The sequence below is a fragment of the Carya illinoinensis genome, chromosome 1 (genome assembly GCF_018687715.1).
Source record: "Carya illinoinensis cultivar Pawnee chromosome 1, C.illinoinensisPawnee_v1, whole genome shotgun sequence".
NCBI lineage: Eukaryota > Viridiplantae > Streptophyta > Magnoliopsida > Fagales > Juglandaceae > Carya > Carya illinoinensis.
Genome location: NC_056752.1, coordinates 7,105,301 through 7,132,046, shown reverse-complemented (window position 1 = coordinate 7,132,046; position 26,746 = coordinate 7,105,301). Strand labels below are relative to the sequence as shown.

Genomic DNA, 26,746 nt, shown 5'->3' with positions numbered 1-26,746 from the left:
AAAAATTAAATTATTTATTATATTTTGTATGGAGATTTGAAAAGGTTATAATGACGAGATGAGAATTTTATGTTTGAGATAAAAATTTCTTATGGCCAAACAGTACTTAGTCATATTAAATGAAAGAATCATTCGTATTGATGCAATTTTCAAAGGAAAAATCTATTTACAAGTACAACTACACATTATTATGTGCACTAATCTAATGTGATTAATCAAAAAGTAGATTTTATTGAAAATATTACTAATTTAAATTTTAAATATAAAAAAATCAATATTTATATACGGATTAATACGCGACTTTACTTAAATATAACAAAACTCATTTTCAAATATGCCTACGGTGTGTTCTAACCTTTCGGAACACAATATGGCCGTTGATATCTTGCTTATTAGTGCCCAGTATCATATCTTGTCAAGATATAGTTGGTTTTCATGCTGGTAGTGTCGTTGTAGGATTTATCTCTATGGATTGATGTTGATATCAGAGGAAGAATATTGATATTCATTATCCCACACATCACACTTATTTTTTTCTTTTCTTTTTTTTTTTATTTTGGTTTTATTTATACTAAACTAATTAAGTTCTTCTATTCATTATCTCTAAATCACATACTTGCTAAAAAAAAAAATTTATATATTATATGTGGTATAGGGATAATGAGTAAAATTTTTTAGTAAAAAAGTACGAATAGTTGACTTTATCCATGAACTCATATGGTGCGTTTGATGTATTTTCATCTTTTAATCGCTACTTATTAAGTGAATTCCATGTGACCGCAACCTTTAGATCCTGTTCGAATATTCAAGTATTTTTAAATTTTTTCTTTTCAAACATTACTTAAACACAAAATATTTCTAATTTCAAATCATTAACATTTTCATTTAATAATTATCTAATCATTACAACCTTTTTAAACTTTCAAACAAAGCACAAAAAAAAAAAAAATACAAAATTTTCCAATTTCAAAATAAAAATTATATTCAAACAATTTTTTTTTTAATTTTATAATATTTTTTTTAATTTTCTCTTTCTTTTTTTCAAAATTCAATAAAATATCTTAATTTAAACTATTTTATTATTATTCACAGTACCCAAATGTGCTATTAGTCGCCAGTTATTCATTCATTGCCCACTATGCCAACATGTTCCGTTATTCATCGTTCTCGCCTCTAAAGCATATTTGTACCCAACAATTCATGTATTTCTATCTCTACTTCTCTAAAAATAAAGTAGGATATCTTAATCATATGGTAATAAAAAAAATTCAAAAACTCTAATAATTTCTATTTTTTTCTCACAAATTTCAACTCAATTCCATAAAATAGAACAAAATAAATAATAGTTAGCACTTCATCTGACAATTATATCTGACAATCTTCAAGAGTTTTTATTTTTATTTTTATTTTCTTAACTTAAATGAAAACTTCAAAAATTTAGATTGTAAAAAAATTTGAAGAAAATACCCAAAAAAAAAATAATTTTATTTATCATTATCAAATATGTTTATCACGGGTGCTTCTTGAAGGAGTCAAGATTCAACAATAGAAAGAAAAAAAAAATAATAGAGTTCTGGATCAGATTCCTTGAGCATTGGTATTGGTTTGGCCAAATTTATCTTTAAATTTGGCCAATATCAACATTTTTTTATATTTGCCCACTCCATCAAAATTCAATCCCCACATTAGATTAGCCATTTATTCTCTATATAATAATAAAATATTATTAAATTAATAAATTTTTTATTTAATTTATTTTCTCACATTTTGTAATTCTACCAATTAAATGTTAATAATAATTATATTCTAATTAGATTAATATTAAAAAAAGTATTATTAAATGTTAATAATAATAATTATATTATATTACATTAATATTATTATATTATAATTAAATTAATATTAAAAAAGTATTATTAAATGTTAATAATAATTATATTCTAATTAAATTAATATTAGAAAAAGTATTATTAAATCTTAATAATAATTATATTGTATTAAATTAATATTACAAAAAAGTATTATTAAATGTAAATAGTAATTATATTCTAATTAAATTAATATTAAAAAAATATTATTAAATGTTAATAATAATAATAATTATATTATATTATATTAATATTACAAAAAAGTATTATTAAATCCTAATAGTAATTATATTCTAATTAAATTAATATTAAAAAAAGTATTGTTAAATGTTAATAATAATTATATTATATTCAATTAATATTAAAAAATATTATTAAATGTTAATAATAATTATATTCTAAATGTTAAATGTTAATTATATTCTAATTAATTTAATTTATTTGTTTGGAATGATAAATTAATATTTTAATGTTTGATGAATGAGTAGTGATCTTTCATCTTTAGCTAACCACTGTAGCAAAAGTCTAAATTATTTTAGACTTGCCCAATCTAATGTGAAGGATTTTTGAGCTAAATTATGTAAAATTTGACCAAATATCTCATTTGACCAAGCCAACGTGAATGCTCTTAGAATCTTCTCAGCCAATCACCATAAAACAATTTGCGGTTGCCCCACACGTTAGTTTCTCGCAGTCGCATACCCTTTCAAGTTTCAATTGACTGTTTACTACTCCCAATCCCGCGTGCTCTTTTCCTCAGCCTCTGTTCCCACTCAACAACAATGTCGCCAATCCCACAACGTATTGTATCCGCCAGCCTTCAAACTTCAAAGTCGTTACCAGTGATCGTCCGAAGCTCAAGTCTATAAATTTTATGGTCCAGGTCCGTTTATTCGTATCAAAATCGACTTCTTGTGGTGGGTTTTTTCTTGAGTAAAGGTGTTTGTGATAGAAATAAAATAAAGGGTCTGAACACCATGGCTGAGTTGATTAAAGTTTCTGATTTCAATGGTGGTGATAGCGATGAAGGTATTAGAGTACGAAAGGAAGCTTTGGTGAATGGGCCATCCAAGTTTCTTCGGGAGTTTATGGCTGATGGACTGGAAGCTACTCTCAATCGAATGGTTGGTATTTTTGGAAAATCTCAAATATCATGGTTTTTTTTCTCGCTTTTGATTTCTTTTTATTGTTGTTGTTATTGCATGTGAATCATGATGCCAGTATGACGGTTCTGGTTTCTTTTGATTTGTTCTGATTGATCATGAAATTATTTCTGACAGTTCAATTAAAACAACGTTCTCATATTATTTTATTTGGCCCGTTTAGAGCTGAAAATATCTCTAATTTTAGTTTTAGTTTAAGGTCACTAAATACATTTTGTGTGAGTAAATAGATATTCTATGTTCTTTCTTCCTTTCGATTTTGAATTTGTGTTGGAGAACTAAAGCGTCCTTAGTGGATGTTCTCTACCTAAATGATAAAAGTCGCATTGTACTTTTAGACTGAGATGTCTTTTAAGAAATATGTCGGGGTGTGGTAGTAGAATTTTCTACTTCCTAGTGGTTAATATGATTCATCTTGCAGTTTTCTTGCTTCTCATGAGATCATATTACACTTCTTATACAGATCCTTGAGGTCGCAGTCCTTGCATTTGCTAAAAATTACAGTTGACAGTAGAGCATCCGTTATATGGTTGGTAACTAAAAGAAGTTGGGTGAAAATGGATTGAAGAACATTAGCAAGAATATGTACCCGTTTAATCAATTATGAATCATTCAGCAGCCATTAGGAATTAGAATTTATTTTCTGCTCATATAAGCACTCTTACTACCATTTGGCTTCTGAGGTATGCATTAGATAGTTAGATGCTAGGATAGTAACCAAACTTCTCATCACATAGAGGTGATACTGTTGCGAAGCTCTGCAGCACATGATATTTTCTGGATATTGCTAACCACACATATTCTAATCTCGTCTAGTGACCATTTTCTTCTTTTTGGACTTCCTTTAGGGCTAAAATCATGCACACGATGACCATATCTCACTCTTTTATTTCATTGCCTGGTCTCTACATAACTAAAATGTAAATTGATACAAACCGTAGGGGTTGGCTTAGTGGTAAGGGCCTTGGTCTTAGTGGTATGCTCCCTTCAGGTCCAAGGCTCTAATCCTCTTGGATGCAAGTAGTTTCTAAGGGTCATTGGATTAGGAGAATTTTCACTTGAGTTACCTAGGGTGCACTTGCAGGAAACTCATAGCCAAGTGCTTTTACACCCCTGGGATTCACCTGAACTTTGTTCTCGGACATCTGGTACCAATAAAAGAAAAAGTAAATTGATACAATAAGGACTTCAAAAATTCTTAATAATAGCACGAGATTCCTTGAATGGAGACTGGTATGGGCTTGAGCCGATAAAAGAGAGATTAAACATAGTTTTCATCAAACCCTAGAACATGTGTGAATATTATTATAGATATGTAGATACCACAATTTTCTCTCTTTTAACTTTTGTGGAGATGGTTTTGCATATCTTGGCAAAAAAATCTTGAGTTAACATCTTAATTGCTGTTGTTTTCAGAGCAAGTGGCTTGTAGCTGCTCTTTTTGGTGGCATTATTCTTTGGAGGCATGATTCAGAAGTCTTGTGGGCTTCTATGGGTTGTCTTCTAAATTGCATACTCTCTATTGTACTCAAATGGATACTAAACCAAGAGCGGCCTGTTTCCACTTTGAGATCTGACCCTGGGATGCCATCATCACATGCACAATCTATCTTCTTCACTGTTATGTTTACCAATCTTTCAAGTAATTTCTCCCGTTGTCTCCCTACTTTATGATTACTCATGAATGAGAGAGAGAGACAGAGAGAGAGCAGTTGCATTGTTAAGCTTAGAATTGATTGATATGAAGTTTGCTTGTTTTTCGGAACATAATTTCAATATGTGTTGGCTCAATTGCAGAAATTTAATGCTTGTTTTTCTGCATACTGTTGCAGTTATGGAATGGCTAGGAACAAATATATTTACAGTAACCATCAGTGGTCTTGCCTTGGCATTTGGTTCATATCTTGTAAGTATCTTCACATGGCTCATATTAGTCAAATGTTGCACATAATATATGCTTTTAGCTTAGGTTTCATACATGAAGGTTGTTATTCTTAAAAATAAAAACAGGTCGAAAGCTAATCTGGTACATTTCTCTCCTCTGTTAATGTTAATCTATTGAACAATATAGAGACCATGGTGCAGTTATCCTTGCTAAAACTCTCTTGTTCATACCATAGTGGCAATTGCAATCATCCTTAGTTGGGATCAGATGCAGCTTTATATCGCTATTTTTATAGGATAAGAAGGTCAAAATCTAACTGATGGAGCCCCAAATAAGACCAATTGATTTGTCTTTTCTAAAAATAAATTTACTGATTAACCAATATCAGTTTTATGAGAATCTTCTTTGTTGAGGAACAGCTTAATGCTTTCATAGAATCCTCCTGGTGGTATACCAATAGCCCTTTCTTTTTTATTGTGAACCATATTTTGACATTAACACTGTTTGTGAATCTAGATATGAACTCATCTCTATGTATATGGAGTATAGGGAAGAAAGAATATAGGGTACGATAAAAACCATAGAGGATGGTTATGTTCTAGTAGCCTGTAACTTATTGGCCAGTGCTGTCCATTGTTTAGACTTAATTCACAACACTTTCAAGCTGAGTATGCATCTAACTGCATGTGCTAGTAGACTTATTGTGCCAGAGGATTGATTTTTTTACCATCTATAAGTCAATTGACAATAGCTTTATATAAAGAATAAATTTGCATTGTGACACCCTGTACGCATATACTGAATAAGGCAATATTATTATGGGTATGGACAAATACACTTTGCACTCTCAAACTAAGTAGGGTTCTACACTTTGCACCCTAAACTACCACGACTGACACATTGTATCCTCTAGCTACCAAAAACTGATAAATAGCTCATTCATTCAATTCTACCCATCAAAATAGATAATATATATAAATATGTGTGTGTGTGTGTGTGTGTGTGTGTGTGTGTGTGTGTGTGTGTGTGTGACGGGGCCGGGGCACAATCTTCTCCTAAAAGTATTGATTGGCTCACAATTAAGTAGAAACTCTGAGGAAAAAAGAAAGTAGAAACTAAATTTTTGCCACTATATGTCCACCCTGAAAGGAGTGGAAATCAACAAAATAAATGAGTAAAAGAAACAGAATTTCTTGTTAAGTAGTGTAGCTGCTGTAGGATGAGTGACCTGTCTGTTGCATGGATTTAAAAATAATGCTTATTTTTATCTTTCTCCTTGGTGTTTGCAGTCATGGCTACGGGTCTCACAAAGGTTTCATACTGTAAGCCAAGTTGTTGTGGGTGCTGCTTTGGGATCTATCTTCTGTATTTTGTGGTCATGGTCGTGGAATGCTTATGTTCTAAAAGCATTTATTTCCATTTTATGGGTTCGAATAGTTGTTGTTCTGGGAGCTGCTGGGTTTGCCTGGATTTTCTTGTACATGTGGTTCGTTTTTCGCTTAGGGATGAGGAGGAATTCCTTAGATAAACTCATGAAAGCCAAACTTCACTCAATCTTAGTCAAAATATGGAGAAAATGTACGCTGAGGTCTCCAAATAGATGGACATAACTTTGTAATGTGCTGCCTTAAGTTTACTACAATTTTTGTAATATACCATAAGTAGCTCAAGTAATGAAACACCAGATGTGTGCATGCATGCGCGCACAAATACACACAGCGTGCAATAAGGCGCACACCAGATGGTAGTAGCAGAAGTAAAACAATGGCAGCAGAGGCAACTATTTTGAATGCTTCTCGATGTACGGCAGAGTAGTTGTCTCATTCTTAGTTACAAAACTTCAGAATAGGCTGCTCTAATTTCCTTTCTTGTAATCTCAGTGAACAGATCACAATTCGATGGAATGTTTGTATAATTGTATCAGCATATATTAATGAAACTAGATTGGGGTCGAATGAATTCTAGTACCAAAAGCACTCGAGTTGTGGCTGCCCCACCCCCTTATTTTTTATTGATTGATATTCCATGATAACCAAATCCATTACACCATTGTATTGTCATCCAAGGCTATACTTAATTCATATATAGAATTCCTAAGATTGAGTACTGCCAGGGTTACTGGATGAGGAAAATAACAACCCTGAAGCCATCGACAAATTATTTCCACAGGAAGGGGTTTTCAAAAGACAAGTTTTAAATGGTGAGGATATGATGAGGATTAACGACAAGGAGAAAAACAAAACTAGTAGCTTACCTTCGGTGGATCCTGTTCTTAACTGCATGATGGAGATGGAGTTAGAAAAGGACCAGCATTATGACAACTATGAAAGGGAATTCACTTCAACTACCAGCACCAGACAAGCTACTAGTCAAATGGAGGGGAATTCTCTTACTGAACCTACTGGTCAACCCGAAAATGCACAAGAGATACAGCTACATGTCATTCACTCTCCATCTGAAAAGGACCCTACAATGACCTGCGATGATAAAGTAGAGAAAATGAAAGCTGGCAAGTGGAAGAGAAAGGCAAGGGGACCACCCAAGGAATCTAATGTCCTTCAAGACGTCACTAATCTCCAAAACAATGCTGGCTCAAAAAGGAGAGGCCTAAGATGTGAAAGTGAGCTGTCCCAATTACAAAAAAGACCTAGAAACAATGGCGACTACTCTGAGTCCCAAGAGCAAAAGGCAGTGGTTGGTTTCCAGCACTGCCTACCTAAATGAGTCTCCTAGTGTGGAATTGCCGGGGGCTCGGGAACCCCCGAGCAATTCGAATCCTTAGAAAACTTTCTAAGGAAAAGTGCCCCAAACTAGTTTTCCTAGTGGAAACTAAGTGCAGTAAAGTTAGAATGGATGAAGTAAGAAGATCTCTAAAATTTGATGCTTGCTTCGATGTAGAAAGAGTGGGGCTAAGCGGGGGTATAGCTCTACTATGGAAGGAGGAGTGGAAGGTAAAAGTGATTAATTATACCCGGTGGCACATAAGTGCTTTGGTCACTGAGCATAATTCAAACTCCCCTTGGCTATTCTCTGGATTTTATGGTCATCCCGACAAGACAAAAAGGGAAGGCAGCTGGGAACTACTCACTAGAATTAAGCCAGACCCATTGACCCCGTGGCTGTGTGCAGGAGACTTCAACGAGATTCTACACCAAAGAGAAAAGGTGGGTGGACCAAGTAGACCCTACAGGCAAATAGAAAAGTTCAGACAAGCTGCTGAGGTATGTGGGATCAGAGATATCCCTAGCTTAGGACAGAGATACACCTGGTCGAATAACAGAAGAGGAGTGGGTTTTATAAAAGAGAAAATAGACAGGGCAATGGCAAACAAACCCTGGCTAGACCAGTTCAAATCAGCTACTTGTAGTGTCCTTGCAGCCATTAAATCTGACCATTCACCTCTCCATATCAGTATACCAGACCGGAAAAGGAAGAAAAGGGGAAACAATAGAGTTTTTAGGTATGAGGCAGCTTGGGAAGTTAGAGAAGGCAGTAGTGATGTGATAAAAGCAGAATGGCATAAAAGAATAGATGCAAAAAACCTTGCTGGAACAATGAGGACCAAGCTAGAACAGTGTCAAAAAGGACTTACAGATTGGAAAAAAACCTTAGATCTGAAAGAACAGCAGCTCCCTAATCAAATATGGTCTAGAATCAGTCAGTTACAAGATACAGGAAGGGAGGACCAAGTAGAACAGATTCAGATTCTGCAAAGAAAAGCTGAGACATTCCTTGAGGAAAATGACCTAAAGTGGAAACAACGGGCAAAGCAACACTGGCTGAGGTATGGAGATAGAAACACTAGTTATTTCCACAAGCAAGCAACCCAAAGGAGAAGGGTTAACTCCATCAAAGCCATATCTGGGCCTTCGGGAAGCACAATTACTGAGCAAGAGGAAATTGGGGCAATCTTCACAGGTTATTTTTCATCTCTATTCACCTCTTCCATGCCAAGTAATATTGAGGTTTGTTTGTCAGTTTTAAAACCGAAAATTACTGCTGAAATGGAGCTTAGCCTGAACAGTCCTTTCACCGAAGATGAAGTAAGGGTTGCAATGTTCCAGATGAACCCTCTTGGATCACCTGGCCCCGACGGGTTTCCTGCTCATTTCTACCAGAAAAATTGGGAAGTTGTTGGTGAGGATATTTGCCGCTTTGCCCTGAATGCCCTAAACCAGCAGGGGTCATTAGATGAGGTGAATGACACCTTCATTACTCTTATCCCTAAAGTCAAGTCCCCAAGTAAAGTTGCTGATTACAGGCCAATAAGCCTATGTAATGTACTCTACAAAGTGGTATCGAAAACACTAGCTAACAGGATGAAAATTGTCCTTCCTCACCTCATCTCGGCTAATCAGAGCGCTTTTGTCCCAGGCAGGCTCATCTCAGATAATACTCTTATAGCCTATGAGGTTCTTCACTCCATGAACTCGAGGATTAAAGGAAAGAAGGGTTTTATGGCACTTAAGTTCGACATGAGCAAGGCCTACGACAGGGTGGAGTGGGTTTTTGTGAGAGAAGTAATGACCAAGATAGGCTTCCCCCCTCGGTGGATTCACCTTGTACAGAAATGCCTCAACTCAGTCACTTATTCTATATTGGTCAACGGGGAACCCCAACAGAGATTCAAACCTACTAGAGGGATTCGGCAAGGAGATCCAATATCTCCTTATATTTTTATTCTTTGTGCAGAAGCACTATCTGCAATGCTACAAAAAGCTGAAGAGAGGGGTACCATAACTAGTCCACCAATAGGTCGAGGTCCCACTAAGGTGAGTCACCTCTTCTTTGCAGACGATAGCCTTCTTTTTTGCCAAGCCTCTTACAAGGAACTCTCTAGTGTGATTGACATTCTGGATACTTATGAACGGGCCTCAGGACAGATGCTAAATAGGGACAAGTCTTCAGTATTCTTCAGCAAAAACACAAAGAAGGAGATGCAGAAACATGTACTTCAGCTTATTGGTATGAAATCTACAGGAACTTTTGAGAAATATCTTGGCCTACCTGCAATGTTGGGAAGATCAAAAGTAGCATCATTTCACTCCCTAGTGGACAGAACCTGGTCTCGGGTTGCAAATTGGAAAACCAACCACCTCTCCTCGGCTGGAAAAGAAATCCTCCTCAAAGCGGTGCTCCAAGCCATCCCCCTTTACTCTATGGGTATGTTCCTACTCCCTGACTCAATCACTCATAAGCTGAACCAGCTACTCAGAAAATTCTGATGGGGTTTTAGTGAGGATTCCTCAAAAATTCAGTGGATCCCTTGGGACCAACTCAACTCAGCCAAAGAGAGTGGAGGCCTCGGGTTTAGGGATTTTAAGTCTTTTAACTTGGCAATGCTGGCCAAACAAAGCTGGAGAGTGATCCAAGACCCTCAATCCCTTGTAGCTAGAGTCCTAAAACAGAAATATTTCAAGGCTGGGAGTCTTTTGGAGGCAAAGCTAGGTTCGGGCCCCTCTTTTGCTTGGAGGAGCATCATAGCTGGTATGCACACCCTCAAGGCAGGACTTATGTGGAGAGTTGGAGATGGACAGAACATTAATATATGGGTTGATAAATGGATCCCCTCCCTCCCCCTTTTCCAAGTAACTACCCCTCGAGAAGCTGATTGTTGGTGTGAAAAAGTGGAAGATTTAATTGACTCAGAACAGAAAGCTTGGAGAATGAACCTCCTAAGGGAGATGTTTTCTGAAGAAGAAGTGAGAGCTATATCTTCTATTCCTATCAGTAGTGGAAATAGGAAAGATAAATTAACCTGGAAGTTCACTCCTAATGGTCAATATTCAGTGAAAAGTGGATACCACCACCAGAAACAGATGCAGGCAGAAGAGGAAGGGGAGAGTTCGAATAGGCAAGTGGAAACTAACATGTGGAAGAGTCTTTGGAAGATGGAGGTTATCCCTGCAATCAAACATTTTATTTGGAGAGCATGCAAAGAAGCCCTTCCTACCCTTGCAAACCTGAAAAGGAGGAAAATAATAGAGAAGAGTGTGTGCCCCATCTGTAACCTTGAACCCGAAACCTCTGGCCATGTTCTGTGGGGCTGTCCAGCAGCTAGAGATGTATGGAGTCAGGGTTGTGTTAAAATCCAAAAAATGTCATACCATGATGACCTCTTCTCAAAAATCTGGTCTAGGCTGATTCATAAACTTGATAAAACTGAGATCGAGGAGTGTGCAATTATGATGAGGGGGTTGTGGACCAGGAGAAATGAACTAGTACATGGAAAAGGGCTTAAGCATCCAAGGGAACTTCTACAGGGAGCTAAGGCAGAAGCCATTGCTTACAAGGAAGCCAAACTGTCCCAACAAGGCTGTCAACGGAATGCAAACCAAACTACACAGACCTGGCAACATCCAGCTCAAGGAGTATACAAAGTCAATTGGGATGCAGCATTAAACAAGGAAACAGGGCACGTGGGTTTGGGAATTCTTGTCCGAGACTACCAGGGCAGAGTTGTTGGTGTGCAACGAGCAAGAAGATCTAGTGCAGGAAGTCCTTTTGATGCAGAAGCACTGGGTCTAGTCACTGCAGCCACTTTTTGCAGGGAGTTGGGGCTGAACCAGATTATTCTAGAAGGCGACTCCATGAAAGTCATCAACCTACTTCTTGGGAAGGAGGAGAATTGGAGCCTGGGTGGTCTACTAGTGGAAGATGCAAGGGACGTGTTGGCAAACATTGGAAGCTGGCAAGCAAATCACACCTTCCGTGGTGCAAACAGAGCTGCCCATGAATTAGCAAAGTCTGCTCTATCTTTAGTCAGTGATGTATACAATATTGAAGAATGCCCAGTGTGTATTCGTTCAATTGTAATCTCTGAGCTGGTTTTAGCATGATTAATGAAAGTACTGATTTCATTTTCAAAAAAAAAAAAAAGAGTACTGCCAGGGTTGTGCAAAAAAGTCTGGGCCGATGAATCCGAAAGGTCCGACATGAGCCCACCCGACTAAAATCGGGAAACCCAATACTGGGTTTATAACACCTAATGTCGGTCGAAAATGAAATCCATATGCAAATTAAAGATGAAATTTGTTTGGATAAATGAAAAAGAAAAAACAGAGAAAGCAAATAATTACTAGGCTTTCAAATCCCTATCATTTGTACAATAAAAATGCTTTAACAATTCCTTAACAAGAAGCCGTAATTGTTTGTGACCACTGAAATTCCAACTAACCAACCACGGCCAGGTGCCTTTCTTTGAATGAAAAGATTTTTATTTTTCTGGTTTAAAAAATGTTTTAATTGAAATTAAAATTTTAAAAAAATATTTCAAAACTTTTAGATACATTTGGGTAGTAAGAAATGTTTAGAAGATGTAATAAAAAGTGTTAAGAAGAGTTGTGAATAATAATAAAAAAATAATAATAGAATATTGAATCGTAATAAAAAATAAATAATAATAATAATAAATAAGTAAAAGGTAATAAAAAATAAAAAATAATAATAGAATATTTTAAAAATACATGAGATATTCTTGATATCCAAACCGCTCTAAAAAAGATTAGGGAATATGAGTCACTCAAAAGTAAAACATCAACTAAAAAGTTATCTTATTCCCCATTTACAAATAATAAAACCTCATGATTCCAACACCGGAATTTGAAATAAATTCAGTTCCTCACTCCAACGAACATATAAAGTTTCCAGTAGTAGAAATTGATCCTCTTTTCACAAATATTCTCAAACATAGGAAATATCATAATTTACAACATCAAAGACAGAATAAGTTTAATTTTCTAGCTTCCTTAAAAAAAAAAAATAATTAATTAATTAATTAATTTTCAAGCACCCCCGTTATATAATGCCAGATCTCGCCAAACTCATGGCCAATCATCTGAAAGGAAGAAAATAAAAGAGTTAGGTACAACACATTCAGTAAGTATCCAAATGGACTTTAATTACAAATCATAAATCCAGTATCTATGCGATGATATTATCAACATATTTATGAGAATCGTTAAAATTTTACAAGAAGTTCACAGATAAGTATCAAATTATATCAATAAGGATTCTTTGATTTTCTCTTTGATGAGGTATTTAAAAGTCAAACAAGGAAATCTTAATTTACTAAATGTTGTTTATTTATGCCTTAAATATGCCCCAAAATAATTAAGACACATTGAATTTTCTATTGGAACAAATCATAATCAGGACAAACCCAGAATATATTTTAATACCTTCCTATTACATTTACGATCATGATGATAAACCCAAAAAAATTTTAATTCATGAAACACACCTAATTTTAGTACCATGAAAACTGATTTCAAATTTTGCAAGTGTTTATAATAAAATTAAGACATTTTCAATACAGATAGAGGTCGTACTGCAAAAGGTACCAAAAGACAAAGATTAGAGATGCTCTTATGAAAAAATTAATTAATTAATAAATGTATGAAAGACATTGAAATTAGAATAATTAAAGCAGTATATCATGCATTCCGATCAGATTTTTGAAAATTTCAAGTTCATGAAATGAAGTCTTTACCGTGTAACATGTTACACTGCTTCTAATTATGATAACTTTTGTTTTAGCATTATTACCTTCTGGCATTGTATGTTCAACTTCGAGGGAAGGCACGTGTCGTATTTTGTAAAAATCTTGTCCTCCTTCGTCAAGTCTAGCTACGAATGATGAGTACATGTGTACGATTTCCAATTTTTGTAGGTTACCGACAAACTGAAGTCCATCTGGAACCATCCTGAGATCCTCGCAAAAAACAATCTTCAAATGGTAGAGGTTGGGCATGGATCCTTCCTCCACCTCCCACTCCTCTAAGTTTGGTAAATGAGCAAGTATGAGAGATTGAAGTTGAGGAAATCCTCTTACAGAACACATCATCTTCTTCCCTATGTAGGATTTATTCCCAAGGTAGAGAATCTTTATGTTGGGAAACTTCTCCAAAATCAGCATTGGGTCTTCTTCAAGATCAGTGTGTAATAAGCTTAACTTGGCAAGATGTGGAGAAATTTTGTCGTGTTCTGGCAATTTCTTTATTCTCCCCAAAAGCCGTAGCTGATATATGTGAGGACAACTCGTTACCATTGGTGTTATATCCACTCTCTTATCCCTTCTAATAAATGGATGTGAGATCTTAAGAACATGAAGACAATTGAATGTGAAATTTGAAGGCATTAAGTTCTTTCCAAACTCGTCAAATCCAACTGTTGGATCTTCAACAGCACATATGAAAACAGGAATATTCACAAGTGTTTGCAGTTTACTAGCATTAGGTAGTTGCAACTTCCCCCTGATTTTGGAAAACTGAGGTAGATACAGATGCCGCAAGTGCTCCATATTTCTAAACATATCATTTGGAAAATTAAATTGCCAATTTGTCGTCCGCAAATCTAGTGTTTGCAAGCACTTCAAATTTCTTAGAGATGCGATAATTCTTACACTAGTAGACCTTAGAGATAAGAATCTCAAGTGGATGAGACTTTTGATTGCAGGGGGGAAATCCCTCTTCCTATCATTATCATTGTTGAAGTGAGATACCATGGCCCTGGCCCTATTGTATTCAGCAGTCGTTACAAAATTCAAGACTCTAAGATATTTGAAATTCCTTAGCATCGATTTCTCTTTCCAACTTTCCAGAGGCCTAAAGAATGTTAGAAGAGACCTTAGGTGAAAATATTTTTGGGAAGTCGATGGAAGTATAAATCCAAGTCTCCCGAGATCACTTGATCTACCGCTAATAGCAGCTCTTCGAACCTCACCAATGGAAGCTTCTATTTCTTCATTGGACTCATGATTAACATTGATGATGTGTAGAAAGTTTTCCGATTTAGCTTTATCCACACAAAAGTCTCGCATAAGATCATGGAGACGACAAGTTTTGATCCCTGCAACTGAACTCTTTTTTCCTACTTGTACCATACACCTTTGAACTAGCTCCTTGAAATATTGTTCTCCAACATCCTCCAGTGTTTCCTTGTTACTTCCAGTTTGAAGTATAAGACCTTCAGCCATCCACATTTGAATTAACTCCTTAGTCCGTATCTCAAAATCCTCTGGGAAATGGCCTAAATATAGGAAGCACAATTTCAAGTGGGAAGGCAAATCATCATAACTTAAGGCTAACACCATGCTTATTCCAAGATCTTTCTGTTGATGAAGGCATGATTTAACATTTCTATGCACTTGTTCCCACTCTTCTAATGTTTGCTTTGTTGCCAAAAGTCCTCCTAATACAATGACGGCCAATGGTAAACCCTTACAATAGCTAACCATATCTTTTCCTAAAAATCTCATTTCTTCCTTGATATTAGAATTATCTGCATAGCCAACAACGACGTAAACAATATCATTCCGTCTTGCATATTGAGCCAACATAAATAAATAAATAAAAATGGATCCTATTTTGAGGCTCGAAAGCTTTCAATGTCTAATTATAAAGTGACTAAACCATTGAAAAATATGGACTAAAAGCAGAGTATGCATTGTTATTGAATATAATTTTGAAATAACTATAAATAAACTAAGTTAATCATGAATTGCCGTATCTCCCATTTGAGGGGGTCAGTTTCATCAAAATGAAACTGACTGCTATGGATGGTCCGATACGAAATAAACTAGCAAGTATCTCCTCTAGATGGAAGAAAGATTCCGTTGGAAAGCTCGTTTTGTCCAATCGGCAAAAGCTTGAAGAACTCCTAAAAGACGGGAGTAATCAGGTACAATATGTTATTGTAGTCCTTCAGATATATCTCTTTCTATCCATACAATTACTAGAAAAACACTACTCCCACCTAAAAAGTTCACTGACAAAACCAACCGATTGAGTTTTTTTTTTTTTACTTAATATTTAAGGAAGTGTTTTTTAATGATTTTGTAAATTTTTTAAAAATGTTTAAGGAATATAAAAAATGTTAAGAAAAAAAAACTTGATTGTTTGGTGAGTACGGTGAGAATCTCTGTGAATGTAGCATCACCCTAATTACTAATATGCCAATTGTGATACCCAATACAAGAGTCATAATAGGGAAAAGCCCCCATATAATTCCTTAGACCTGTTTACATGTTCAACTCCATAAAAAGAAATGATATCTTGTATTTCCGTTCCATCCATAAATTATCATTTCAACAATCAACTTCTCCGGCAATTTCATTCTTTTAACAAACAAATTAAGGGTAAACTGTTAAAGCAAGTGTAGACCACTTTCTTTTTTTTTCCTGATCTCTCTCTTAAGTCCTGTTCAATATGTTAGTCAAAAATAATACAGTGACTAAACCAGCAATCATTTCATATAAAAAATGCACTTTTAGAAAATCTAGCAAATGAGAATTAGATACTGTCTATATACCTTCTGATCTCCATGATATTGCTAAATTTTGAAGCAATTCCCAGCTGCTTTCATCGTTTAGAAGCTTTAATTCGTGAAGGTGGCCCCGCCTTGGATCTACTTGCAAAGCCACGTCTACATTACGAGAGGTAAGTAATATTCTGCTGTTTGTATCATTCATTTGGAAAGCAGCCCGTAAACTGTTCCACTGCTCAACTTTCCAGATATCATCTAGAACCACCAAACATTTATTTTGGCGCTGAACTTCACAAAGTTTCTCAGTAAGCTCTGCATCTGTCATGCTTCGAATTTCATCTCTCTGCTCTTTAGATGGAGAGATCGTAAGACTGATCATAACTCCTTCCCAAACATCTCTTCTTTGACATTGTTGAGAGATACATACCCAGGCACGACATTTGAAGTGACTCTTGACTTCTTTGTGATGATAAACCTTTCTAGCAAGAGTAGTCTTTCCAAGACCGCCCATACCACATATGGAAACGACTCTGTACTTGTATTTGACCTCTTCTGTCAAACATGCCACCACTTCCTTCAGGTTATCCTCCAATCCAACAACAACATGATCATGTTCAACATGCGCATAAGTTTGCCTTTGCTCTTTTATCTTCTCACTCAAAGAACTCGGGCCACCACCATCCATCGAATCAAGTTTTATGCCATAATCTTGTAAACTTGACTTCAACGTAAAAATTCTCCTCGTTATTTCACCAATCTCTGAGCTAGTTTGGAAACTAGTTTTTGCTTCTCCCAAGATGCAAGCAAACCTCTTGAGGACATCCTGTATGCCTCCTCCCTTTCTGGAGCCAACTTTGAGGGCATACCTCTCAATAATATCTTCGGCATCATAAGCAACATCTCTCATATCTGCAACCCACTGGCGGACACTCTGACTTTCATTTTGCCTCGCATCTGCATCTTTTAGGAGACTTTGGATCTGTTTGAGCGCATCTTGTAGCTGTTCAACTTGGTTACTCACCCCGTGCAAGGATGTTGCTTTTCGTAAGAGCAAATCACCAAGCCTTGCCACCACACCAGAGACGATAGCCTCTGCCATTTCTCTTCCGCTCGTCACAAAAAATAGGAATAATAGAAGAAGATATATTAAGAGATTTGGATGTAACTCTCGGCTCAAGTTTTGCAACAAAGTATCATGTTATTGATGTGCAACGCTTGGTATCACGACAAGAGATCAGGATTCGACCAAAACTGCGTGCAAACAGATCGTCCAGCAAGGAGGGTCCACGGGGTTTCAAAAATAAGAAAATCTCTTATTTTATTAGCATAAGGTTCATACCTTAGCTTTTCTACAGACTACAGTTTTAGAAGAAAGAAGAAAACTTCTTATTTTCGTGAAGCATATATTCTACTAAACTTTTTTTTTTTTTAAATTAAAGTCTTACTTTTTCAACATTCATTTTGGATAGATATGCATATTAATAAATATAATTACTTACATTCAGATTTTTTTAAAATACCGAAAGCACCGAGCAAAAGCACCGAGCAAGACTCCCAATCAAAAAGTAAAGTGTTAACGACAAGAAAGAAAAAAGAAAAAAGACTCCCAATCAAAAAGTAAAGTGTTAATGAAGAGAGGGTTTTCATGGTGCGTAACTTCTTGAGATGAGGATGTTTCAATTTCCTTTTTTTGTTTTCTCGTTAATGAGTAATGTTGTTGAACCAATGAAATACCCATGATTTTGATCGATACTTTTTTTTTTACTGATTAAGGAAGTGAATATTATTAATAATTTATATATATTTTTTTTGTAAAATAATAGTTAAAGATGTTAAAAAATATTTAAAAAAGAAAAGAAAAGAAAAAACTAAAATTACACTTATTTGTCGTGATTATCGGTTGTGACATAGGTCATAGTAACATCATCCATAACCACTTTAGTCGGTGGATTATCTCGATTAGAATAGCATTTTTCTTTTTATAATGTACCATGCACTATGTATTACTTTTCCAAGGACTTTAAAATTGACTATATAATTGTTCAATAATAATAATAATAATAATAATAAAAGACTATGTACTATGAGAGAGGGAAGGTTCAATGAAACTCACTCCAATTCCTCTTTCATTATTTGGTCTTCATCCATCCATGTGATGTTATTATTCCTACATCATGCACGTTCTACGAAGTTTAAACTGTGACCCCTTTCCAGACATGACTGGACGAATATACCCCTATGTTGATTAGCTTTTGCTTTTTCCCTAAGGATTCTTCAAAAACCGATCAAAGGACCTCCGAAGTCCCAAGAGCCAAAACTAAAGTGATTAAAAAAAAAAAAAAAAAAAAAAAGAGAAAAGAAAAGAAAAGAAAGAAAGAAAGAAAGAAAGAAAGAAAGGAAAGGAAGCATCCAATTTGGACACCGAAAGCACCTCGCAAGACTCCTAGTCAAAAGTCTAAAGTGTTAATGACAAAGAAAAAAATGAATTGGATTGGGATGACGTGCGAAACCAATCGAGTGTTAGCCAAATTTATTTAGTCCTGGTCTGAATTGAGATGTGAATTGATATTTTCACATAGGCCTATGCAAAAAAGAGTCTGACCCAATGAATCTAAAAGGCCCGACATGAGCCCACCCGACTAAAATCGGGTTCATCAGTTCAAATCCAATGGTTTATAACACCTAATGTCGGTCGAGACCAATCACGCCCAATGAAAACAATCATCGCCCTCAGAGCTCTTCTCCACAAGGCTCAAACTCTAACCTCTTTCTCTCTCATCGACCGCCCCTCCAAGAGGATGCTTCTAAAGAGGAAGCTTTTTTTTTTTTCCCCCTGGTTCAATTGAAAATGAGTAGGGGTGTACAAGAAACCGACAAACCGGTCGTGACCGACACAGACCGGCCGCCGGAGTCCGGAACTGGCCAGAACCGCCAGGGAATCGGTTGGCGGGCGGCAGAAAATTAACAAAACTGATGTCCGTCGGTTCAGTCGCGGTTTGAGGCCTACTCAAACCGTTGAACCGGCCGACCACATATACATATATATTTTTTTAATTTATACCTATATAAAACGACGCCGTTCCACTTAAACTTAAGTGGAACGGCGTCGTTTGATGCTATCAGTTGTGATTAAAACACATGTAAACGACGCAGTTTTATCTATGAGAAACGAAAAAAAAAAATAAGTAGAATGACGCCATTGGATTTAGAACCAAACAACGTCGTTTTGATCTTCTTCTTCATTCTTCTTCTTCTTCCCCGATTCACCTGGGTTTCACATCCTCTCTCTCTCTCCTCTGTAACTCTCTCTCTCTCTACTCTCTCCGAGAAACAGCGCCGTTAGAGGAATCGAGAACCGACCATGAACCGCCGGAGTAGATACGGACGGTCTTCCTCCTCCCCATCGACCGGTTACGGTCGGTTGCTCCTGAAAATCTCACCTCGTCGGTAGGCGTCGGTTTTACCCAAAAATCGCGCCGATGAGGTCGGTTTTCACCCCTAAAAATGAGAACATGAATAATGCCCTGGCTGTGCATTAATCTTTCCTGGAGCCATAAATCTACATGCAGCTCCTATGCCAACATCTATTCATGTTAGCTTTCATCATTAGAACTTGAACGCTTTTTCACTTATAGAGGATCATGCCATTGATACCAGAATTGGCTCTTATTACTGCTGAATGGGTAGTTGTTCTACCACTTGAATACATGTGCAGATTATTATCACAGGAAAACATGACAAATATTTGTGTCCAGTCATTTCATTAGATTGGATTAATGACAATTAGAAAAGAAGATGATGTTCTTCAGTCCCAGTTGATATTCTTGATCTAGATGAATTAGAAACTGCAGGCATTCCTTTGATGGGGATAGAAATTGTCAAACTGATAACAATTGTTTGATTGTGCAGCAATAAGCTCTTATTGGTGAAGGCTTGAGGAGATTTCTGAAAGGAGTCATACGAGGAGTAGGCGTGGTGGAGTGGATATATATATATATATATATATATTTTTGAGTTGGATATTGGATTATAGCCATTTTTATTCTTGTATTAACTCTATTAGTGCTATCATTTTTGTGTGCTTCGTCTTTGCAATTTGCAAAGATTTATTGTTATTGAATTATTTTTTTAATTTTTGTTAATTTTATGATAATTGTATGAGGTGGGTGATAAACTATCAAAACGGTTCAAATATCAATGTTAAAATCAGTAGTTTCTTGGGTAGTATTCATGAACGTTTAAAAAAAAAACTTTTTAACCCAATCCGATTTGAATGGGTCGGGTCATCTATGTACCGCATCGTATTGGGCCCAAAACAGCTTCGGGAGTAATTATATAGAGAAGCTACTGTAGCAGTGCACACAACGCACACGTTATGTGGCTGCTCTTTTTTATTTTGAGAAAATATTGGGAGCAGCCCCCTATTTCGGATCGGCCGAACGCACACCATACGTGGCGTTGGCTAATGACGAAATTGTCCCTAACTTTTCGTTCCCTTCTTTAGTATTGGCAAACATTTGATTTTTGAGAAACTTTTGAGAAGCAGGGCTCGAGTTCCCTCCTTTCTCCCGAACGTGTATTCTCGACATTCGACTCGGTTCTCGTAGGTTGTATACTAGCACTCTCAGCCCACTCTCCCCCTCGTCTCGCACAAACTACAGTGGGAGCAAACTGTAGTTCACAGAGACATTAAGGCAGGAAATGTTTTATTGGATTCTGAGTTTAACCCAAAGCTGAGTGATTTTGGTCTGGCCAAGCTTTACGAGCACGGGTCCAAACCAAGGACTACTAGGGTGGTGGGCACGTTGGGTTATTTGGCACCTGAGCTCACGCGCACAAGTAAGGCCACGACCAGTTCGGATGTTTTTGCCTTTGGTGCTCTGTTGCTCAAAGTTGCATGTGGTAGAAGACCCATTAATTCCGATGCATCGTCTGAGGAGTTCATGCTGGTGGACTGGGTGTGGCAGAAGTGGAGAGTAGGAGCAATTCTTGGTGTTATGGACCCAAAGTTGGGGGGGAAATTTGACGAGTCTGAGGCCGTTTTGGTGCTTAAACTGGGCTTAATGTGTTCCAATGATGCACTGGAGGCACGCCCCACGATGCGACAGTTGGTGAGGTACCTGTTGGGCGAGTTGACGTTGCAGGAGGAGGTGGCGGAGCCATATAGGAAAAAAGTACGTGGTGCTATTGCTATAGATTTGTTTGAGAATTTCTTGCAATCCTTTCCAACTACTTCGTCGTATTCTCAGAAGAACAGCACGTGGACTTTCGTCAGTAACAGTGGGAGTGGTGATGCTGAAACTGGTTTGACCCCGCCATTTTCAGTTCTCAACAGAGAGAGACCACGAGTTAGGCATGAGATTTCGAAGCTTCTCTACTCTTGTTTTTTTTTTTTTAAATGTTCACCCTTTCTTTCTTTCTTCTTTTTTTTTTTTTTTTTTTGGTTCATATGCGTTTACAATATTAACACTTTTGTGCAGGCCATTTTTAGTTCTCAGCAAAATGGTTTGACCTCGCCATTCTCAGTTTCATGTGTTTTACCTTCGTATGAGCAACGACGGCGGTGAGGGACGGGCTTCGTACTCCAACTGTTTGCTCCGTTCAATGATTTCTAGGGAGTGGCGGCTCTGTGCAGATGAAGTAGCGTCGCTCGGTGTCACTGGGTAGAGAGACGGTGTCGCCAGTGGCGCTGGGCGGAGGAACGTGACGCGGGGCCGAGAGATGAGGGGTTTCGCGAGAGGAATTCGAAATGCTGTGTTTCAATCGAAATATGAGGATTTGTAAAAAACGCACGTTTTGAATTATTAAAAAAAAAAAAAGACGCCACGTATGGTGTGCAAAGTGTGCACCTGCTACAGTTGTGGATGCGTAGAATTACTCTTTTTATTTTTATTTGTTTTTCAATCAAAACGTGCGTTTTGATTTGATTTTGATTCTTGTACGTTAGTTATTTTTCCCCCATCCTCCATTCAAATTTGTCCAAAAAATACCTCCTCCTTCGCTCGCATTGCATCACCTTCCCCTGCCCAGCGCCACCCGCAATGTCGTCTCTCTGTCCAGCGACACCGAATGATGTTTCTCCGTCTGCACAGCGTCGCCACTCCCGAGTGCTCGTCCGACGGCGCAAACCAGATTAACACCCTGAGTATGAAAGCCCTCCGACGTTCCTCTGTTTCACCGCCGCCCCTGCTCAGCTTCATAGGTAAATGTTGTACCATTTTTCCGTCTATATGATTACGTTCTTCTTGTTTCCTGAGAAATGTGAATTTTGGATTTTGTGAGATGGGTTTCGAAAGACTTAGGGCATGGAGAAAAAACCTTGCTTTCTGCTTGACGACCTCTGCTTTCATAAACTTGTCCGTTTAGATTTTGAAGTCAAACAAAAGAGGGAGCAAAGCAGGGAAAAGAAAGGGTAAAAGGACCTAAGATTTTGACGACCTTGCTTTCATAAACTTGTCCATTGCTTGCAGAGTTGAGTAAATTCTTCTGGTACCATGCCTTTTCCTTGAGACTTTTTCTGAGTTCATTGTATCATTTGCTAAAGATAATAGTTATGGTAGTTCTATGTATTAATTTTTCAAGGGTTATTAGTTTGCTCATTCTAGTGGACAAAAACAGAAAAGAATTAGCTCAATCCCATTGATTACTTCTTTGTAGTACTTGATTTAGTTTTAAAGTAAAACAAACAAATGTATTTGGCTAATATGTAAACTCAATTTTGATACTTTCTTTTAGCTGAACCCAAGAGTTGAACTCAAAATCCAACCATTTCCCTACACTTGCTGCTTGTCCTCTGGCAGTTTGCTAGGATCCCTTTGACATGCTTCTGTACTTCTTTATTATACTCGATGTTGGCAGCACGGACATGCACATATATGCTATACGGGATTGAACCCAGGTGCTTTTTTTGTGATGAATCATGAAATTCTTTTCATGTACGGCTTAAGAGTCTATCCTTGATCTCCTTTACCAATAATCTGGGGCGATCAGCTGTCTCCACATAAAGCAAACTGCAAAGATAATATCATGTTGGGGACAGGGGGAGACAACAGAGATTTTTTCCTGCTTCACTCATTCAAAGATATCACCACTCACACTAGGTATATAATTGCTAATACAAGGCTGCAGTCTCGCAAAATTGGCATAGGAGTAGCTTGTTGGAGTGCAGGTGTAAATTACATGAGAAAACAACTCATACATGCATTACCTCTGTGTATAACTTGGATCTTTTGCAAGTTAATTCATGGGGCTGATTAATCTGAGATGGGTTTGTGTTTACTATTTGTTGCTCCCCCAACAAGTATAGAATCATTCTATTTTATCAAGTTTTCTTTTTTTTGCTCCATTGAGGGAATTAGAATTAGGAGAAGCTTATGTTATTTTATTTTTTGTTTGTTAATTTAGAAGTGTAAAGTATTTCTACTTCTAGAGTTGCTCACCCTGTAATTGGGAGTATGAAACTTCCTCTTCGAAGTCATTATTTTTTATGCCACTCCTATGTTATAGTAAATGGTAATTTTATTATTCAATGATGGCTTTGTACCCTAACGAAAGTCTTAGCTAACCTTTTTTTTAAAAAAAAAAAAAAGGTTTTGCCTTCCAAATTAAAAAAATTGGTTGTATGATTTTTTTTAATTTGGATGAACTAATCTCATTTGTAAATTATTATGGTTCTGCATATGTTTGTAATTTCTATGTATGCAGGACTCATAACCATATGGTGAATAGAGGGTGAGTTAGAATGAGTCCTATAGGGACACCAAGAGTGCCATATAGATGTTTGGTGAGGGAACTTGGCAATGAGTTGGGGGCTGGCAATCTGAGAGTTATTATTTATGGCTAATTGATTGAATTTATGAATCTGAGAGTTATTATTTAAGGATGTTTAAAGATCGATATGATGCATGCTTGGGGGCTGGCAATCACAACCTATGATTCTCTTGGGCCATGGACTCAAGACCATGATCTTTAACCTTGTTGAGCTGCTATCAATTTGGACTTTTTGGTCATAATCAAAACAGTGGTGTTTGATTATTGTTGTTGGTTTAATAATCTTCCCAAAATTCAACGTTGAAATTATTTTGTTGAGTCAGATCGTAAATGGTGTTCAGCATTTGATGTTTCTTATGTATGCCACTGAACAGGTTAGTGAATAAGTGGAGTGTGCTTTTCTTTATGAATATTGTTGTTTTATAAAGCTGAGTTGTTTCAAAAAACATGGGTACTTACGCACTGCTGGTTGCACAGGAGCTTTTTGTGTTACTTATCAAAGTAAGGGGAGCTGAAGGCCTACATTCAGGGGGGAGAAAAAAGAAAAAATTTATTTATAGGTACTTCCATGACTAAAGAACGTTTAGAAAAAGGCATGAATATTTGACTTTGATAACTGCATACAACTTTCTGATTACAAGTCTCTTGCAGAGTATGTATAATATATAGAAGGAACATCACCTCAATTTGACCAAAAAAAAATCTGATATAAGTGCTTTTCCTTTTTGTGTTCATTTTTTGGTTTATCATTACACAGATTTTCCTCATTATGGCTTTCAATATCTGATCTATCTGTTTCTGCCATTTTCAGATCTAGTCTTTAACTTTGGTAAACATTCCACCTAACAATTTGGTAATGGCTTTGTGGTTCAAACTTCAAATTGACTAAAATTGCGAAGATTGGAAGCGAAGCTGTTGATTTGCATAATTGCATATTTACTATTTAGTTCATGTAACTTTAGCACCCTATGTGGTTGCTAAGCATGCACTGATCTCTGTATATATTGAGAGAGAGAAGACCATGATTTTCTATTATGTAGATCAATATTGTAAGCTCATTCCACGTGAAAATGATGAGGGAATTTGGCAACTTTTTGGTGATATTTGTCTCCATATGGTTGTTTCCTTCATGGCCATCAGGACGGAAAATCTATACATGTGATTCTGGTGCTTCACCTTCATGGCCAGATTTTTGTGGTACTAATTAATCTACAATGGGGATGAAAAGGCTCAATTTGCTTTGCATCCTTGCTTTATTGTCCAAGATATGTTTTAGTATACAACGACAGCTATGAATATTTAGTGCCCTTTAAGTTTGAACCAATGGCATTGTTAAGGTTTCTCTAGAAGTTCTCACCTTTCAGAACTCAAGACTTTGTATTCTTGTTGATTTTAATGTTGCATTTAATATGATGTCTGTTGTGTTATTAAGAACTGGACGTATAAAATCAGCTGCAAGAAGATCCACAACAGCCATGCAGGTTAAGATTCACAACTCCACCACCAAGTTTGTAGATCAAATATAAATTATAATTTGAATGGCTTCAAATTTCAAGAGATCAAACCATGTGCACAAGCTGTTTAGTAAACTCAACTTTTCATTACACAGGTTAATTTAAAGAACCTACAGATAACCCTTTTGTACAGAATAACCAAAACATAGAGGGAGTACAATTACATTGATCCATTTAAAAATGACCACTTAGACAATTCCCAAAGTTCATTATTCATTATCTCCAACCAACTGTAATTTCTTAAAACAAATAAACGCCCTTCAGATTGAGTCACAATCGTTGTTACCACAAAACTCAATTACAGCGTTATGATGGCCATGCATCATAAGCCATTAGCCAATAAACGATATCAAAGTCTATTCCTCCAAAAAGTCTCCACTACATTCAGATCAACAGGTGATTAAACAAAACATGCACATATTAGCGTAGCGGAATACCCCCAGAGAATGCTCAACCTCCTGAAAATCAGACAAGAAAATGTCAAACAGAACTCCCTAGAGGGTATATAGTAAAGTTTGTAAAGCATTCTAGTCAATACACAAAAGACCATGTTCCTTTCCTAAATAGCTTTAGATATTTTTAAAATTGCATTTTTTATTTACTTATTTAAAGAAAAAAATTATGACATAACATGATGAAAAAGGAGGGGGCATGATTTCAACTCAAGAACATGAACCATAGATGTGATCTCGATCCTATATCGGATAGGAACTCAACTAAAATTGAGATTATTTGAGCCGCCCAAATGGAAACAGACAGCTAGATTATTTAAGCTGTTGATCAAGCCAAACCATATCATCAAGACCAAGATGTACTCAAAATTGCAGCCAGCGACAACTTTCAGATCTGTCATAGGATAAAGTATGCCTTGAGAAGTATGAACTTGTCAACGCCAGTCTAAAACACACAGAGCACTTGTCAGTGAGAACATTGTAACTGCAAGTTTGTAACCAAGCATGGTATAAAAAGAGGTAATGTTGATCCTTTCCCACTTTGAGAATTTGACACAAAGGCAACAGGTCTCTCTCAATTTATAATATCTTGTAGAGACAATAGTATTATCCATATGACCAAGTAAATCTACCTATACTTAGGCAATAGGTAGGCGTAATTGGCTAAAGCATGAAAGTTCCAAGTTTGGGCTAGTATATGTGCACATGCTAAATAGCAAGACATCTAAACCTAGCTACTGATTACTTTTAATTGTCATGCAATCATTTCCAAACAAAAAAATAATAATAATGTAAACAAAAAAAAAAAAAAAAAGCTAACTCAATTATA

At 36.5% G+C, this 26,746-nt stretch overlaps 2 protein-coding genes, 1 long non-coding RNA gene and 1 pseudogene across 6 annotated transcripts; 3 read left to right on the top strand and 1 right to left on the bottom strand.

Annotated features, from left to right (window-relative positions):
• The first annotated feature begins 2,558 nt into the window (after window positions 1–2,558).
• On the top strand, window positions 2,559–6,889 carry LOC122308460 (annotated as a pseudogene).
• A 5,628-nt stretch (window positions 6,890–12,517) lies between these two features.
• Window positions 12,518–17,536, bottom strand: LOC122308445 (putative disease resistance protein At1g50180). Of its 2 annotated transcripts, XM_043121783.1 has the most exons (3): window positions 16,227–17,536; window positions 13,464–15,197; window positions 12,518–12,753 (listed from the first exon to the last, which is right to left on the bottom strand). In XM_043121783.1, the coding sequence occupies exons 1-3, from the start codon at window positions 17,278–17,280 to the stop codon at window positions 12,740–12,742; spliced, it is 2,802 nt and encodes a 933-aa protein (XP_042977717.1). In that variant the 5' UTR covers window positions 17,281–17,536; the 3' UTR covers window positions 12,518–12,739. The 2 variants fall into 2 exon arrangements, with proteins under 2 accessions (XP_042977717.1, XP_042977709.1); XM_043121775.1 differs by lacking the exon at window positions 12,518–12,753 and having other exon boundaries at window positions 13,279–15,197.
• Window positions 17,537–19,822: 2,286 nt separating this feature from the next.
• LOC122300876 (L-type lectin-domain containing receptor kinase S.4-like) lies at window positions 19,823–21,748 on the top strand. Its single transcript, XM_043111859.1, has 3 exons — window positions 19,823–19,864; window positions 20,843–21,529; window positions 21,662–21,748. Exons 1-3 carry the CDS (start codon window positions 19,823–19,825, stop codon window positions 21,746–21,748), a joined length of 816 nt encoding a protein of 271 aa, XP_042967793.1.
• Window positions 21,749–22,066: 318 nt separating this feature from the next.
• LOC122308434 lies at window positions 22,067–25,151 on the top strand. 3 transcript variants are annotated; one of them, XR_006242045.1, is made up of 2 exons: window positions 22,067–22,383; window positions 22,548–25,151. It is a non-coding gene; the product is annotated as an uncharacterized LOC122308434 (long non-coding RNA). The 3 variants fall into 3 exon arrangements; XR_006242050.1 differs by having other exon boundaries at window positions 22,478–25,151; XR_006242043.1 differs by having other exon boundaries at window positions 22,464–25,151.
• Window positions 25,152–26,746: the final 1,595 nt, after the last annotated feature.